The sequence below is a fragment of the Babylonia areolata genome, chromosome 26, assembly GCF_041734735.1.
Source record: "Babylonia areolata isolate BAREFJ2019XMU chromosome 26, ASM4173473v1, whole genome shotgun sequence".
Lineage (NCBI taxonomy): Eukaryota > Metazoa > Mollusca > Gastropoda > Neogastropoda > Buccinidae > Babylonia > Babylonia areolata.
In genome coordinates, this window is record NC_134901.1 from 43324256 (window position 1) to 43341755 (window position 17500).

At 50.4% G+C, this 17500-nt stretch overlaps 1 protein-coding gene across 1 annotated transcript in view; it reads left to right on the forward strand.

The window, feature by feature from the left end:
- The window catches only part of LOC143300325 (uncharacterized), a 90762-nt gene that overhangs the window by 26416 nt on the left and 46846 nt on the right, over window positions 1–17500 (forward strand). The window contains exon 3 of the mRNA XM_076613926.1: window positions 6399–6415. Within this exon, the coding sequence (XP_076470041.1) occupies window positions 6399–6415 (17 nt within the window). The remainder of the gene's footprint in view (window positions 1–6398; window positions 6416–17500) is intronic.

Here is a 17500-nt window from a genome sequence, read left to right on the forward strand (position 1 = left end):
ATTGAAACAAAACCAAAAGAAAGTTCTTCCCTTGAAGAAAAACGGTAGAGAGACGACAGAGACGAAGAAACAGCGAGAGTGAGAGAGACAGAGACACAGAGATGGAGGGAGAGAGAGTGGGGAGGGGAGAGTGGGGAGTGTGTGTGGGGGGGAGAGCCATGAAATGATAACTACTGCCTGTCAGATCGGACCTGTAGCTGAGTCCTTTGTTGCATGAAACAAGACACCCCCCCCCCCCCCGCACCCCCCCTCCCCTGCCCCCACCCACCCCCCACCTCAACTCCCACCACTCACACCACCAGCAGCTTCCCTACACGCACATCAGAGGATTCCGGAGGCCAGCTTTGGCTTCCGGTAACTGCTGCCTGATTCCCTCCCCTGACTGCTGGCTTCACAGCATCCGCACTGACTGTCAACACTTGGGGTGCTGGGGAGGGGTTGGGGTGGAGGGTGGTAGTGGTGGGGGGGGGGGGGGTAAAGTTATCTCTCTGCTCCTGACAGGAAGCGTTTGTCAGTTCCTGTCTTTCTGTCTCCCTTCCTTTCTTTCTTTCTTTCTTTCTTTCTCGTTGATTCACTTACTTATTCATTTATTTGTGTATAATATTTTTCTTTTTTTTTTTCTGTTGTAGTTCAGAGTTTCCTAAGACTGCCAGTGCCTCTACATGCTCATGTGTACGTTTTCTAAACATCTTTTTTTGTCTCCCTCTGTCCTTTGACATTATATAGTTTGTTGTATACTTCGCTCGAGAATTTCTGTTCCGACTGTTTCTGCTTTCTTTTGAAAGCGTATAGTATTCCATATGATAACGTTCTGGTCTTCTTAAGTGTGTTTCTGATATACCGGTGACACATGATCTATCTGCCAAACGGTTTTTATCATGCTTAGTGGAGGTGGGTTTTTTTTAAGCCGCTGCATTATCTGCACCGTTTCAGTGATATCACTCACATACTGTTCATTCCGAGTCCCCAATACAGCTACACCCGGGTTCATCCGTCGCAGTCCCATCGCCGGCATACCTCAGGGAAATAACACCGATGTTCGGTCGCCAGAAGGCCACACACACGAGGAGACGCTGCACTGCTGCTGAGTCACTTTCGTGGTGTTCGGTAGTGCCTGTCTTTATTGAACATAAGCAGGACATTACCTACGAAGCCCACGACAACGATCGCTTTGTCACAGAGCCAGTCTGGCTGAACGACCCTCCAGAGTGGACACCGTCAGCAGTGCCCCATGAATCTGCCGACACCAAAGACCTGGGCAGGAACTGACCCCAGACACGGAAGTGGACAGTGAACGACGGTGTGACGTGAAGGCAACAAAAAGGTTTACGGCTGGTTACAAGACCATCTTTCTGTGCTCCCGTGTGCAACATGCACTTAGCGCACGTAAAAGAACCCACGGCAACAAAAGGGTTGTTCCTGGCAAAATTCTGAAGAAAAATCCACTTCGATAGGAAAAACAAATAAAACTGCACGCAGGAAAAAATTCAAAAAAATGGGTGGCGCTGTAGTATAGCGACACGCTGTCCCTGGGGAGAGCAGCCCGAATTTCACAGAGAGAACTCTGTTGTGATAAAAAGAAATAAAAAAAGTAATAAAAAATATATAAAAAAAAAAAACGCAAAGAAGATGAACAAAAACAACAACAACAAATTCAATCACTTCCGCAAATCCGGTGATCCCCCAAGTGTAATTCATGACCACATCAAGCGATTCTGAAGTTTAATATAACATGAAAGCCAAATAAGAATCTTTTGATGCTCGCTGACATTCTATGTCACTGTATCTCTCTGTCTCTGTCTGTCTCTCTCTGTGTCTGTCTCAACACACACACACACACACACACACACACACACACACACACACACCTCTCTCTCTCTCTCTCTCTATATATATATATATATATCAGTCTCTCCCAACCCCACCTCTCTCTCTCTCTCTCTCTCTCTCTCTCTCTCTCATTGCACGTGATGGATGGAAACAGAAAAGCCTAAAAAGAAATGGTCACATCATTTATCAAAGAAGCTAGAAAAATGAGTATATTCGCTGTGATTTCTTTTTTTTTTTCTTTCTTTCTTTCTTTCTTTCTTTTTTTGTTTCAAACTTCATAAATATTAAAGAGAAAAACGGTGAAGATGTCAGTGGGACACAGGCAGAAGACCTTCAGACAGGGAGGGAGTTGTGGGACACAGGCAGAAGACCTTCAGACAGGGAGGGAGTTGTGGGACACAGGCAGAAGACCTTCAGACAGGGAGGGAGTTGTGGGACACAGACAGAAGACCTTCAGACAGGGAGGGAGTTGTGGGACACAGGCAGAAGACCTTCAGACAGGGAGGGAGTTGTGGGACACATGCAAAAGACCTTCAGACAGGGAGGGAGTTGTGGGACACAGGCAGAAGACCTTCAGGCAGGGGGGGGGGGGAGTTGTGGGACACAGACAGAAGACCTTCAGACAGGGAGGGAGTTGTGGGACACAGGCAGAAGACCTTCAGACAGGGAGGGAGTTGTGGGACACAGGCAGAAGACCTTCAGGCAGGGGGGGGGGGGGAGTTGTGGGACACAGACAGAAGACCTTCAGACAGGGAGGGAGTTGTGGGACACAGGCAGAAGACCTTCAGACAGGGAGGGAGTTGTGGGACACATGCAAAAGACCTTCAGACAGGGAGGGAGTTGTGGGACACAGACAGAAGACCTTCAGACAGGGAGGGAGTTGTGGGACACATGCAAAAGACCTTCAGGCAGGGAGGGAGTTGTGGGACACAGACAGAAGACCTTCAGACAGGGAGGGAGTTGTGGGACACAAACAGAAGACCTTCAGACAGGGAGGGAGTTGTGGGACACAGGCAGAAGACCTTCAGACAGGGAGGGAGTTGTGGGACACAGGCAGAAGACCTTCAGGCAGGGAGGGAGTTGTGGGACACAGCGCCAGATGCTGTGAAGTGATGATGATCTGCTGGGAATGGGGGAATGAGGTGAGTGACGGTGAAGGGTGGGGGGGGGGGGGGGGGGCATGGAACTGCTGACCTACTTCCCGCCCACACAGCGGTCAGTGACCTCTGCAAAGTCAAGGCCAGCTGTGGCAAGTAGTTCTATCTGATCACCTCCCCCCCCCCCCTCGAGCCCAGCTCTCCTACCCCCTCCTCCCCTGTCTCCCCCCCCAGGCCCCCCCCCACCCCCACCCGCCACATCACTGTGGACAGCAACTCGAACAATGTGGATCATCAGCTGGCGATGACAAGGTGGTGGTCGGGTGTGGGGGAGGGGACGAGAAAGATAAAGTACAAAATCTAAAATGGAGAGGGTGAGTGTCAGTGATTGGAGAAAGAAAAAAAACCCACATAATACTGTCTGTCTCATTGAACCACCCTCGTTCAGTTCTCTGTCTGACAGCTGAAACTGCATCGTCATTTTTTTTTTGTCTGTGATTGCTTCATCCGTCAATGTCCGTTCCCTGACGAACGAGAATGGCTGCCTACACGGCAGGGGTTTAAAAATGGTCATACACTTTAAAGACCGCTTGCGTATACGAGTAAATGTGGGAGTCGCAGCCCACAAACGAAGACGAAGTAAGTGTCCACCCCCTTCTCTCTCTCTCTCTCTCTCTCTCTCTCTCTCTTTCTGTGTGTGTTTCTCTTTCTCAATATCCTCCCCCTCCCCTTCCCCCTATCTCTCACTGGCTGAGTTCCATTTATTACAGTGGATTCCAGAAGTGTGTGTGTGTGTGTGATGGTTTTACTCTTCACTTTATTTCCGTCCTCTTTCTGCTAACCTCTGGAATGCTCGGCGTACGTGTCAGACTGTGTATGTCTATCTATGTAGACAGATGGTTAGACAGGCAGACAGCAAACGGGGCAGATATTATATGTTATTCATTGCCCAACCAATGATAGACAGTGACATACATAGAGAAATGAAGAAGTGGCGCGTGCGCGCGCTCGTGTGTGTGTATGCGTGTGTGCGTGCGTGCGTGTGTGTGTGTGTGTGTGTGTTTGTGTGCGTGCGTGCGTGTGTGTGTGTGTGTGTGTGTTTGTGTGCGTGCGTGCGTACGTGTGTGTGTGAAGAGAAAGTTCACCCCAATAAACTACGTTTGCTAGTGCAAGTCTTTAACGGAGAGTGTTGGGGGGGGGGGGGGGGGGCGGGATGCGAGAGGGGACGGGGCGGGGGTTGGGGGGGGGGGGGAAGGGGGGGTTGTGGACGTCCTCCCTTGCTCTTCATCACGCCTCCATCACCGCACCCCCCCCCCCCCCTGGCCCCCCACCCTCTCCCCACTTCAGGGCGGTCCCTGGTAAATTATCATGTTTATTACTTTTCCAGCTGTCTGGCTTCCTCCCCTTACCCTCTTCAGCCTGAGGTCCACTGATTCAAAGAACACGTATACCTTCACTCAGCCACCCACTATCCTTCTTTTGCTGTTGCATCATCATCGTCATCATCATCACCATCATTGTAGTCGTCATCGTCATCGCCATCGTCATCATCATCATCACCATCACCATCGTCATCGTCATCAATGTCGTCATCAGTGTCGTCGTCATCATCATCACCATCATCGTAATCGTCATCATCACCATCATCACCATCGTCATCGTCATCAATGTCGTCATCATCATCATCGTCATCAGCATCATTATCATCATCATCATTATCGTCGTCATCAGCATCAGCATGAGCATGAGCATCATCTTCTTCGTCTTCTTCTTTAACCTGTTTCATCATCATCATCGTCGTCGTCGTCGTCCTGATCATCACCATCACCATCACCATCACCTTCTTTGAATGAGTGATGAGTCATGAGGGCAGCCATAGATTCCTCCAGGTCTGTGAGTTGTGTGTCAAAGACGGAGTATCCACACACGGTTTTCCTGTCCACTCTGCAGTGTTGCCCATCTTCGTCTGCCTCCCTCCCCACAACAGTTACGTGGAGGATTGTTTAACCAAGGTCATTTAATCTTGTTACATGGCGCGACTCGTCCTCAGAAAGAAAAGATCTGAGCACATCACTCCTCTTTTGCAAACATCTCCACTGGCTCCCTGTCTCACACCGGATACGGTACAAGATCAGCACTCTATGTTATGGATGTATAAAAAAACTGCCCCTTCCTATCTCTGCGGCTGCCTTCACCTCTACACTCCATCTCGCTCACTACCATTGGCTTCGGATCCACTCTGTTTACGCATACCCAGATTCAAACACTCGACTGTTGGCCGCCGTTCTTTCTCTGTCTCTGGACCTTTCAATTGGAATGAACTTCCTCTTTCGCTTCGTCAAGTCTCCACACTCAGCTCTTTCAAGCCTGGCCTTAAAAGCCACCTCTTCCCAAAATAACCTCCCATGCGTGTGAATGACTGGTGCGAAAGCGCTTTGATTTGTCTCTGCACAAGATTCGGCGCTATATAAATACCTTTATTATTATTATTATTATTATTATCGCATCATCATGGTATGTGTCAGTGTCAGTGATCGCATCATCATGGTATATGTCAGTGGTTGCAACATCATGGTATGTGTCAGTGTCAGTGGTTGCAACATCATGGTATGTGTCAGTGTCAGTGATTGCAACATCATGGTATATGTCAGTGTCAGTGATTGCAACATCATGGCATGTGTCAGTGTCAGTGTCAGTGATTGCATCATCATGGTATGTGTCAGTGTCAGTGATTGCAACATCATGGTATGTGTCAGTGATTGCAACATCATGGCATGTGTCAGTGTCAGTGATTGCATCATCATGGTGTGTGTCAGTGTCAGTGATTGCAACATCATGGCTTGTGTCAGTGTCAGTGTCAGTGATTGCATCATCATGGTATGTGTCAGTGTCAGTGATTGCAACATCATGGTATATGTCAGTGTCAGTGATTGCAACATCATGGCATGTGTCAGTGTCAGTGTCAGTGATTGCATCATCATGGTATGTGTCAGTGTCAGTGATCGCATCATCATGGCATGCACATTGCTTGCGCCTCTGCCACTACGGGTGAACAGAGGTCGGGAGCAGACCCCCGAGGAGTGACGTGCAGTGGCGTGTTCAGCCCAGTCACACAGCGCTGCTACACCACGGGCACAGGGCCTGAACGATGAAGACCAACGCCATAACAAGCAGAACCAGCCATTGAACCTTAATTAACTCTCTCCATACGAACGGCGAAAGAGACGACGTTAACGAACGGCGTTTCACCCCAATTACCATCATCAAAATATTGCAAGCGGAAGGCTCTTATACTGAAGACGTGAATGTTGACAAAGAATACCACAATTCTGACGACGGAAGCTAAAGGTTGGGTCAGTCAGACACCCACTGGACATCCGAGGGGTCTGTGTAGAGGAGAAGAGAGGACTGGCCGTACTGAGTGAGTTAACTAAGGGGACAGAGAGAGGGGGTGGGGTGGAGGTGGGGGAGATGGCGAAAAAGAAAGGGTAAGGGAGGGAGGGAGGAGAGAAGGCAGGGGGGGGGGGGGGAGACTCACTCGAGTGGGGGATGGTTTGATCGTACTTGGGAATCTGGCCTATATACAACCAAAACGAGGTACATAATAGAGGGCGGGGCGGGGGTGGGGGAAGGGACCAAAAAAAAAATACAGATGAAAAACAGATGCGTGATATATGTAGAGGGAGGGAGGGAGAGAGAGAGAGAGGGAGCACAAACATAGGTAGCAACGAAGCTGAGATGTGATTTTGCATAAAACTGTCAGAACTGGAAAATAAACGACTTCATATTTTCTGCAACAGCTTTACGCAGATTGTTCACACAAATACTGGGTGTTGTGTGATCACACACGTGTGTGTGTGTGTGTGTGTGTGTGTGTGTGTGTGTAACGGGGAGGGGAGACACAGGAATGTTCTGGAACAGCTAGGGAGGTCAGAGGAGCAGGGTAGTCTCTGGAGATTGACTGTCAAATGAGATGAACTGGCTCCATCCCTCCGTTCTTCCTATGTGACTGTAACCGTAATTTTATGTTACGTCGAACATCTGTTTTCTATGCTCCACCTCCGCACCCCCCACCCCCCAACCCCACCCCACATACACCCCCCCCCCCGCCCCCCCCGCACACCCCCATCCACCTCCCCATCCCCCTGTGCTCACCAGTTGATGACCCACATTGTTGTCGTGCAGTCACGTGACCCACAGTGATTTTGGGGGGGGGGGGGAGTCGGGAGAGGAGATGGGGGGGGAGGTGATCAGACAACACCACTTCCCACAGCTGGCCTTGACCTTGCGGGTCACTGACCGCTGTGTGCCGGGAAGTAGGTCAGCAGTTCATGCGGTCCCTGTCCTTCACACAGTGACTTGTGTCATTCCTGGAGGATCAACGTCACTTGTGTCATTGACAGTGGATCAACGTCACTTCAGTCGCAGCACCAGGCTTTGCATCACACACAGGTCCCTTGCCTGCTGGTCTTCAGTCCGTGTCACACTGATACACACGTTCTGCTGGCTTTGAACCATTCACGCTTCTTGCCTTGACACGTTTCATAAACACAAAATATGATCACCACAACATTCTATTCTTTCCTGGTTTTGTCACAGTCTGAAACGGTATGATCAATTGTACCAGCCTTCTCGATTTCGGGAGAAAATGAGTTCATTGTCCTCCGTTTTTATTCCCTGCATTTGGGAGGACGAGATGGCCGGGGAGCGAAGCAGGATGTAATTGTAATCTTCTATGGCTTGCATGACATAAAGGGGCCAGTGCTTCATGCGATCAGTAATCAGTAACAGAGAATCCCACTTTGGTTTCGCTGATGTGAAAAGGCTTCTGCTGATTGTTTGTTAATGGGTTTACAATTTATTATTTTTTTGATGGTGATTTTCCCTTGTGCCATTGTTTCTTTCTTTCTGAGAGAGAGAGAGAGAGAGAGAGAGAGAGAGCTTGCGCATAAAGAATGGGATCGTTCGTTTATTTATTTATAGTCTGTTCATTTAAGATGATGATATTAGACTGAAAATAAATGATATTATTATTATTATTTGGATTATTATCATTTCTATCATAATGATGATTGTTATTATTAATTAGAAATGGACATTTCTGTATATTCGAATGAAAAGGGGGGCGGTTGAGGTTGGAGGGGGGGGGGGAGGGGGAGGGGACTAAGAAAGGAAGAGAGAGAGAGAGAGAGAGAGAGAGAGAGAGAGAGAACAGAATGTGGAAAAGATAAAGTACAAAATCTAAAATGGAGAGGGTGAGTGTCAGTGATCGGAGAAAGAAAAAAAACCATAATACTGGAAGGGTGTGTGTGAGAGGCGGGACGGGGGAAGCGGGATTAGGACCAAAAAAAAAAAAAAGATCAATAATCAAATATTGTATGCACTACTTCTGTATAATAATAATAATAATAATAATAAAGAATGGGAATGACAACAAGCTGCAGCCTGCTATAACGTGGTGTTGAAGAGGAAATGACCAACGGTTGGGGCTCAGTGTATGACAGATTACCGGTGCATCTTTTTCTTCTTCTTTCCCACGCACTGCCAGGGATTTGAACATCCTTCAGTTTGGGTGAAGCAGCCACCATCACTGAGCACCACTCTTGACGGCATCCTGCTGCCAGGCGTGGAGTAGAGACCAGCTGCTAGATGATGCCCCTTCCTCTCCCTTCTCTCAACCGCTCTGTCCATTAGCCATGTCCCCCTAATGTCCCCCTATCCGTGCTGATCCAACAAAGTTCCCCACAGCTGCTCCTGAAACACCTCAGGGAAATTAGTTAAATAGGTCAGGTTAGGGGAAGGAGTGGGGGTGGGGTTCTGGTTTTTCACCACGAAGGGAATATGCAGCATCATTCTGACTAAAAAAAAGCAAATAAATCATCATGTCGATTGTGGCTACTCAGCTTGAAGAAGAATGACATTAGCGCATACACAAACAATCGTATTTAAAACGTCAAAGGAAAAACAAACAAACAAACAAACAAACAAAAAACCGACATCGTCCACGCAGCAGGAAAATGTGGATCCTGGGAGAGGCAGGGAAGAAAACCCCAGGAGACAACCCGCCAAAATAACATCAAGGTCATCAATCTTGAAATTTCGTTCATCCACAAACCTCGCTTCTCCTATATCTTCTTCGCCTCACCACCCTATACACCCCCCTCCCCCATCACTCCCCCCCCCCCTCCACCCCCCCTACCCCTGACCCTCACACTAGGTGTTAGTGTGCCGTTAAACAGACAAGTGGGACGGCAGTTTAGTGTTGTTCAGTGCCGGTGGATTTTTTTTTTTTTTTTTTTTTCAGGAAGACAAGAAATGAAGCGGAAAAATTAGGAAGTAATAAAGAAAATATTTTCCCATGGCTGGCAGTGAGTTTGGGGGCAATGACCGCTGTGGAGAGGAGAGGTGGAGGAGGTGGGGGACCGGGGGGGAAGGGAGGGGGCCAGTTGTTGAGTCAGAACGTCGAATTACCTCCCTTCATACCACTTATTGATCTTACTTTGATTACAAAGATTCCTCCAGGCTAATGTGGTCCTTCTTCTTCTTCTTCTTCTGCGTTGGTGGGCTGCAACTCCCACGTTCACTCGTATATAAGCGAGTGGGCTTTTACGTGTATATGGCCGTTTTTAACCCGCCATGTTGGCAGCCATACTCCGCTTTCGGGGGTGTGCATGCTGGGTATGTTCTTGTTTCCATAACCCACCGAACGCTGACATGGATTACAGGATCTTTAACGTGCGTATTTGATCTTCTGATTGCGTATACACACGAAGGGGGTTCAGGCACTAGCAGGTCTGCGCGTATGTTGACCTGGGAGATCGTAAAAATCTCCACCCTTTACCCACCAGGCGCCGTCACCGTGATTCGAACCCGGGACCCTCAGATTGACAGTCCAACGCTTTAACCATTGGGCTATTGCGCCCGTCTAATGTGGTCCTTGTTTGCTAAGCTTCCCACGTGCCTCTCGTTGGATGTGAATTCCAGACTCCTCCTTCAAACTGGAGTGGGCATGCTGAGTATGTTTTTGTTGAGGTTGTTGACTGCATGTTTGGTGCATATCTGTTATGCATGTGTGGGTGTATGTGTGAATGTGTGTCTTCATGTTTTACATTTATTTGCTTATTTATCATCATTGTTGTCTTATTTATTTATTTATTATCATTATTATTTTTTTAATTATCATCACTACTACCTTTGTATATCATAATTATTATTTATTTATTTATTTATGTTAGCTTATCTATTATTTATTCACCTTTTTTTTTATTTCAAGGCCTGACTAAGCGCGTTGGGTTACGCTGCTGGTCAGGCATCTGCTTGGCAGATGTGGTGTAGCGTATATGGATTTGTCCGAACGCAGTGACGCCTCCTTGAGCTACTGAAACTGTTGTTGTTGTCGTTGCTTTTTTTTTTTTTAATTTCCATAACCTATCGAACGTTGATCTTTGACACGCACGTTTGATAATCTGCTTCATGAATACATTAAGGGGCATCTCAGGCACTAGCAGTTCTGCACAGCTGTGGACCTGGGAGACCGGACACATATCCACTAGTAATCCACCAGACATCACCACCGGGATTGGAACTCAGGGGTTTCATATCACAACAGATTTCTCTGTGTGAAATCTGAGCTGCTCTCCCCGCGAAGAGCGTGTCGCTACACTACAGCGCCACCCTTTTTGTTTCAACCTGCAAACGTGTTTCTTTTATTAGCACAGAGGACTTTTCTTCATAGATTTGCCAGGGACAACCCTTTTGTTGCCGTGGGTTTTTTTACATGCGCTAAGTGCATGCTGCACACAGGGCCTAGCTCGTTTTATCATTTTCATCGGAAAGAATAGCACCAAGCTGGAAGGTGGGGGAGGGGAATCCCCGTATCTATGGGAACCGGATCCGTAGGCACTCACTTCCTAACTGGGTTTATTACAGACAGACAGACAGAAATAGAGAAAGAGAGATATAGAAAGAGAGAAAGAGACAGACAGACCAAGACAGAGAGAGTGTGAGAGAGAGAGAGTACACATTAATAACCTGCAACACGTACACACAGAAACGTAACATGGTATCAAATATGACAGTGACCAGAACAATTAGCTAGACGCTAGAAGTCCACGCCGCATACACGGAAAACATTGGAAAAACATCTGTGAAGAAGATGAACTGCCAGAGTAAGTTAACAGCCATAGCACAGCATGCGATATGACAGTAAAATAGGAGGAATAAAGTGGGCACTGAAGGAGCAAGTTGTTCACAGGGACTACACTCCAGAGGTGAGGGGGTGAGGATGGAACTGACAGACCTCATCACAGTCACCTGTCTCTGGCTGTCTCTCCTCCCAGTCCTTCATGGTTCTGTCTGTATCAATACTTCTCCCTCCCCACCCTCACCCCACCCCCTCCCCACCCCACCCCCACCCCCTCCTCACCCTCTCTCTGTATCAGTACTCCCCCCTCCCTACCCACACCCCCTCCCCCTCCCCACCCTCTCTCTGTATCAGTACTCCATCCTCCCCACCCCCACCCCCCCCCTCCCCACCCCCCCTCCCCACCCTCTCTCTGTATCAGTGCTCCTTCCTCCCCACCCCCACCCCCCTCCCACACCCTCTCTCTGTATCAGTACTCCCCCCCTCCCCTACCCCCACCCCCTCCCCCCTCCCCACCCCACCCCCTCCCCACCCTCTCTCTGTATCAGTACTCCCCCCTCCCTACCCACACCCCCTCCCCCCTCCCCACCCCCCTCCCCCTCCCCACCCTCTCTCTCTGTATCAGTACTCCCCCCTCCCTACCCACACCCCCTCCCCCCTCCCCCCACCCCACCCCCCTCCCCACCCTCTCTGTATCAGTGCTCCTTCCTCCCCACCCCACCCCCTGTACTCCTTCCTCCCCACCCCCACCCCCCTCCACACCCTCTCTCTGTATCAGTACTCCTCCCTCCCCACCCACACCCCCCTCCACACCTTCTTTCTGTATCAGTACTCCTCCCTCCCCACCCACACCCCCCTCCTCACCCTCTCTCTGTATCAGTGCTCCTTCCTCCCCACCCCCACCCCCTCCTCACCCTCTCTCTGTATCAGTGCTCCTCCCTCCCCACCCCCCACCCCCCTCCCCACCCTCTCTCTGTATCAGTATTCCTCCCTCCCCACCCCACCCCCCTCCCCACCCTCTCTCTCTGTATCAGTACTCCCCCCTCCCTACCCCCACCCCCTCCTTCCTCCCCACCCCCACCCCCCTCTCCACCCTCTTTCTGTATCAGTACTCCTCCCTCCCCACCCCACCCCCTCTACTCCTTCCTCCCCACCCCCACCCCCTTCCCCACCCTCTCTCTCTGTATCAGTACTCCTCCCCTCCCCACCCCACCCCCCCCTCCCCACCCTCTTTCTGTATCAGTACTCCTCCCTCCCCACCCCACCCCCCTCTACTCCTTCCTCCCCACCCCCACCCCCCCTCCCCACCCTCTCTCTCTGTATCAGTACTCCCCCCTCCCTACCCCCACCGCCTCCACACCCTCTCTGTATCAGTACTCCCCCCTCCCTACCCCCACCCCCTCCCCCCTCCCCACCCCACCCCCCCCTCCTCACCCTCTTTCTGTATCAGTACTCCCCCCTCCCTACCCCCACCCCCTCCCCCCTCCCCACCCCACCCCCCTCCTCACCCTCTTTCTGTATCAGTACTCCCCCCTCCCTACCCCCACCCCCTCCCCCCCTCCCCAGCCCACCCCCCTCCACACCCTCTCTCTGTATCAGTACTCCTTCCTCCCCACCCCCACCCTCCTCCACACCCTCTCTCTGTATCAGTACTCCCCCCTCCCCACCCACACCCCCCTCCACACCCTCTCTCTCTGTATCAGTACTCCTCCCTCCCCACCCACACCCCCTCCCCACCCTCTTTCTGTATCAGTACTCCCCCCTCCCTACCCCCACCCCCTCCCCCCCCTCCCATCCCACCCCCCTCCCCAACCTCTCTCTGTATCAGTGCTCCTTCCTCCCCACCCCACCCCCACCCCCTCTACTCCTTCCTCCCCACCCCACCCCCCTCCACACACTCTCTCTGTATCAGTACTCCATCCTTCCCACCCCCTCCCCACCCTCCCCCCTCCCCACCCTCTTTCTGTATCAGTACTTCTTCCTCCCCCCCTCCACCCCACCACAGCCCCCCCCCACAGCCCCCCCCCTCACCCCCCCCCCCTACCCCGCGGCATGGCCACAGGAGTCGTGCAGACTGTGAAGTGTGTAGAGAAGGGGAAAGGGTGTGTGTGTATGTGTGTGTGTGTGGGGGGGGGGGGGCTGTCTGGGAATCCACTGAATTAAAGTGCTTGAGAAAGGCGGGGAGGGGTGGGGGAGAGGGGGGAGAAGGACAGCTCCAACAGACAGCACTGTCCCTTATAGCTTAGGCCTGGCCCTGACACAGGGCAACGACCGCTGTGGGACAGGGGGAAGCCACTCAGGAGCCACCCCCCCCCCCCCCCCCCCCCACACACACACCTCCTTTATCACCGCTTGACTTTTATTTCAAGGAAGCGGGGTGGGGGGGGGATGGGGGGGGGGTGCAGTGTGGGAAAGACATTATGATGCACTCTGAGTGTGGTGTGTGCATGTGTGAAGGACATTGTCAACGCTGTGTGTGCAGTGTGGGAAAGACATTGTCCACACTGTGAATGGTGTGTGTGCAGTGTTGGAAAGACATTGTCCACACTGTGAATGGTGTGTGTGCAGTGTGGGAAAGACATTGTCCACACTGTGAATGGTGTGTGTGCAGTGTTGGAAAGACATTGTCCACACTGTGAATCGTGTGTGTGCAGTGTGGGAAAGACATTGTCCACACTGTGAATGGTGTGTGCAGTGTGGGAAAGACATTGTCCACACTGTGAATGGTGTGTGTGCAGTGTTGGAAAGACATTGTCCAGCTGTTAATTAACCCTTTGCCTTTCATTGTGTCCACGTCACAGTGTTGTTCGTTGTGTCCACGTCACAGTGTTGTTCGTTGTGTCCACGTCACAGTGTTGTTCATTATGTCCACGTCACAGTGTTGTTCGTTGTGTCTACGTCACAGTGTTGTTCGTTGTGTCTACATCACAGTGTTGTTCGTTATGTCCACGTCACAGTGTTGTTCGTTATGTCCACGTCACAGTTTTGTTCGTTATGTCCACGTCAGTGTTGTTCGTTGTGTCCACGTCACAGTGTTGTTCGTTGTGTCTACGTCACAGTGTTGTTCGTTATGTCCACGTCACAGTGTTGTTCGTTGTGTCTACGTCATAGTGTTGTTCGTTGTGTCTACGTCAGAGTGTCGTTCGTTGTGTCTACGTCAGAGTGTTGTTCGTTGTGTCTACGTCAGAGTGTCGTTCGTTGTGTCTACGTCAGAGTGTTGTTCGTTGTGTCTACGTCACAGTGTTGTTCATTGTGTCTACGTCACAGTGTTGTTCGTTGTGTCTACGTCAGAGTGTTGTTCGTTGTGTCTACGTCAGAGTGTTGTTCGTTGTGTCTACGTCAGAGTGTTGTTCGTTGTGTCCACGTCACAGTGTTGTTCGTTATGTCCACGTCACAGTGTTGTTCGTTATGTCCACGTCACAGTTATGTTCGTTGTGTCCACGTCACAGTGTTGTTCGTTGTGTCCACGTCACAGTGTTGTTCGTTGTGTCCACGTCACAGTGTTTTGCTGACGGCACTATGGGAGACAGCTGATCACAGGACAGAACCCACAGGACTCAATCAGCTGGCAGTGGATGGCTGAAGAGTTTGTGGTGCATCGACATGGGGGCATCTTCACACGTATCAGATTCCCACTTGTGATGGGGGATGTGCCAGACAAAAGTTATCTTCTGGAAGTAGGGTGAATCCTTCCCCCCGGCCCCACCACTACCACCGCCTTACCTCTTCCGTTTCCCATCCACCACTTCAGCAGTAATAGAATAGACTAGTAGAATAGAATACGTCTTTATTACCAAGTGTACCGGGGTCACAAGGAATATGGGGGGGCGGGGGGGGGGGGGGGGGGGGGGGGGGGGGGGGGCGGGGGATAGTACATAACAAGGTACGAACATACATCGAAAATCATACACAAACACAGATACAGTAGAAATTAGGATACATACAAGTGCATATCAATATAAGAACTTGTGCATACTCACACATGCACGCGCTGCACACACACACACACACACACACACACACACACACACACACACACACACAGACTGACAGCTTCCAACCCAGACAGACTGAAGAATCCCAACACTGAAGGCAGACCACTTAGCATGCAGCAGTAGGGGGTCCAGGGCCTGGCGTGGAAGGAAAACATTTCCTCTGGCCCACAAATGAAAACCTTCCCTCCCAATTAAGTCCTGCGTCTCTGGCCTCAGTCCTGCACCCCCCACCCCCCACCCCCACCCCCAAACCCCCCTCCACTCCCTCTCCTCCCCCTCCCCCTCTCCTTCCAGCACCACGTCCTTTCTCACACCGACTCCACCCTCCACCCTCCCCGCCATCCATCCCAACTTCCGCCATGTAATGTGCCAACCACTGCTGCCTATGAGGAGCCTTCCTGCCGTCATCAGCTGCGGAGGAACCATAGCGGCGGGGAGAGTAGGGTAAAGGGAGGGTGGTTTAATTAAAGAGGGAAAATATATTTTCTCCAGGTGGTTCACTCAGAGGGCAATGACCACCTGTGTAACGGAGTGGAACGCACTGCGCCTCACCACCTCTCTCCGCGGTGTATGTGCTGGTGCACACCTGTCAACCCCTTGTTGATGTCTCTTTTTTCTGCAGCCTCACAACGATGGCCAGGAAGCAGACGGTGCAGAAAGGCCTCTCCTTGTTCGAGGAGACGCATCCTTAGCATTCCGCCACAAAGAGGTTGAAGAGAATGGTCCAAAGTCAGACAGACAGACAGACAGAGAGACAGACCAGCATCAGACTGGCAGTGTGGGAGGGACTGTCACCTCCACTGTCCAGCCACTGAATAGAATAGAATACTTTTTATTGTCATAAAACCTTAAAGTTTATAAGACACAATTAAACATAAACATGAGCATATTAAGAAGAGAAACATTCATGAACAAATTTCGCCAGCCTTGGCTGTATTTCTGTTAGAAGGATCAATTCACTCTGCTTTGCATTTGGACGACATATATCGATTAGGAATCTGTGTCTGTAAGTATTGTACTTTACACAATTGTCTAAAAGGTGAATCTCATCTTCTAAACTGTTACAAGTATCACACAGTCTTTGTTCTTTCGGTGTATTTATTTTTATAGCTTCCCTGTTCGATTTGTAAGTAATGGGCGCTGATTCGTAACATGGTCAGTGCTTTCCTGTGTTGTGTATTTGCTGTGTTCTTTAAATACGGTTCAGTTTTATAATTTGTCATAGCGTTCTTGTAAAATGCTAATTTAGATGAACTGTCATGTTTCTGTTTCCAAACTTTTATATACTCATTTTCAATCACCACCCAGTATCAGTGACCACCCACAGCACAGCTCCGTGGTTTCCCCGAGGCTGACGGATGCCTGTCTGGCCCGGGGATTGCCCACTGCCTTTCAGAGTGACAGTAATTTTACATAACATGACAGCACTAACACTGGCTGATGAGGATGACATATTACCTCTGTCACTGCTCATTTCCGCTCTTTTTGCTCCGTTCTACTCTCCCCTCCTTCTTCTCCCCCTTAGTGGAGTGATGGCCTAGAGGCTAACGCGTCCGCCTAGGAAGCAAGAGAATGTGAGTGCGCTGGTTCGAATCACGGCTCGGCCGCCGATATTTTCTCCCCCTCCACTAGACCTTGAGTGGTGGTCTGGACGCTAGTCATTCGGATGAGACGATAAACCGAGGTCCCGTGTGCAGCATGCACTTAGCGCACGTAAAAGAACCCACGGCAACAAAACGGTTGTTCCTGGCAAAATTCTGTAGAAAAATCCACTTGGATAGGAAAAACAAATCAAACTGCACGCAGGAAAAAATACCAAAAAAAATGGGTGGCGCTGTAGTGTAGCGACGCGCTCTCCCTGGGGAGAGCAGCCCAAATTTCACACAGAGAAATCTGTTGTGATAAAAAGAAATACAAAGTGCAAATAACCTTACTTTGCCATGTTCATACCCCTGCCCCATCACCCCACCCACACCAACCCACCCTACCCACCAGGAAGTCTATTGGACGCATGACAGTGTTTGAGGCTGGCAGTGTGGGTGGACATGGTTACTGTGAGAAACAGGCGGGGAGGGAGGGTGGGGGGTGGAGGGGGAGACATTCAGGAATGTGTGGCAGACAGCTCTCCTGCCCTGGTCTCATCCCAGGCCATTGACCTTGACCTTGATTGGGGTCAGTGAGTCCAGGGCTTTTCTCCACCCGTTGCTGTTGATGTGTGTGAAGGTGACCATGTGTGACGTTCCTGGTGACAGAACCCCCCCCACACACACACACACACACACCCCACGGTCACTCCCCCACCCTCTCCCAATCAACTGTATGTCAGCAGGAGAGGGGAGGGGGGTTTCAGACACAACTGATCAGATTAAAATGTAATTTCAAAGAGACTCGGTAGTATCCCGAAATAGCAACAATAACAAGAACAATAACAGCAG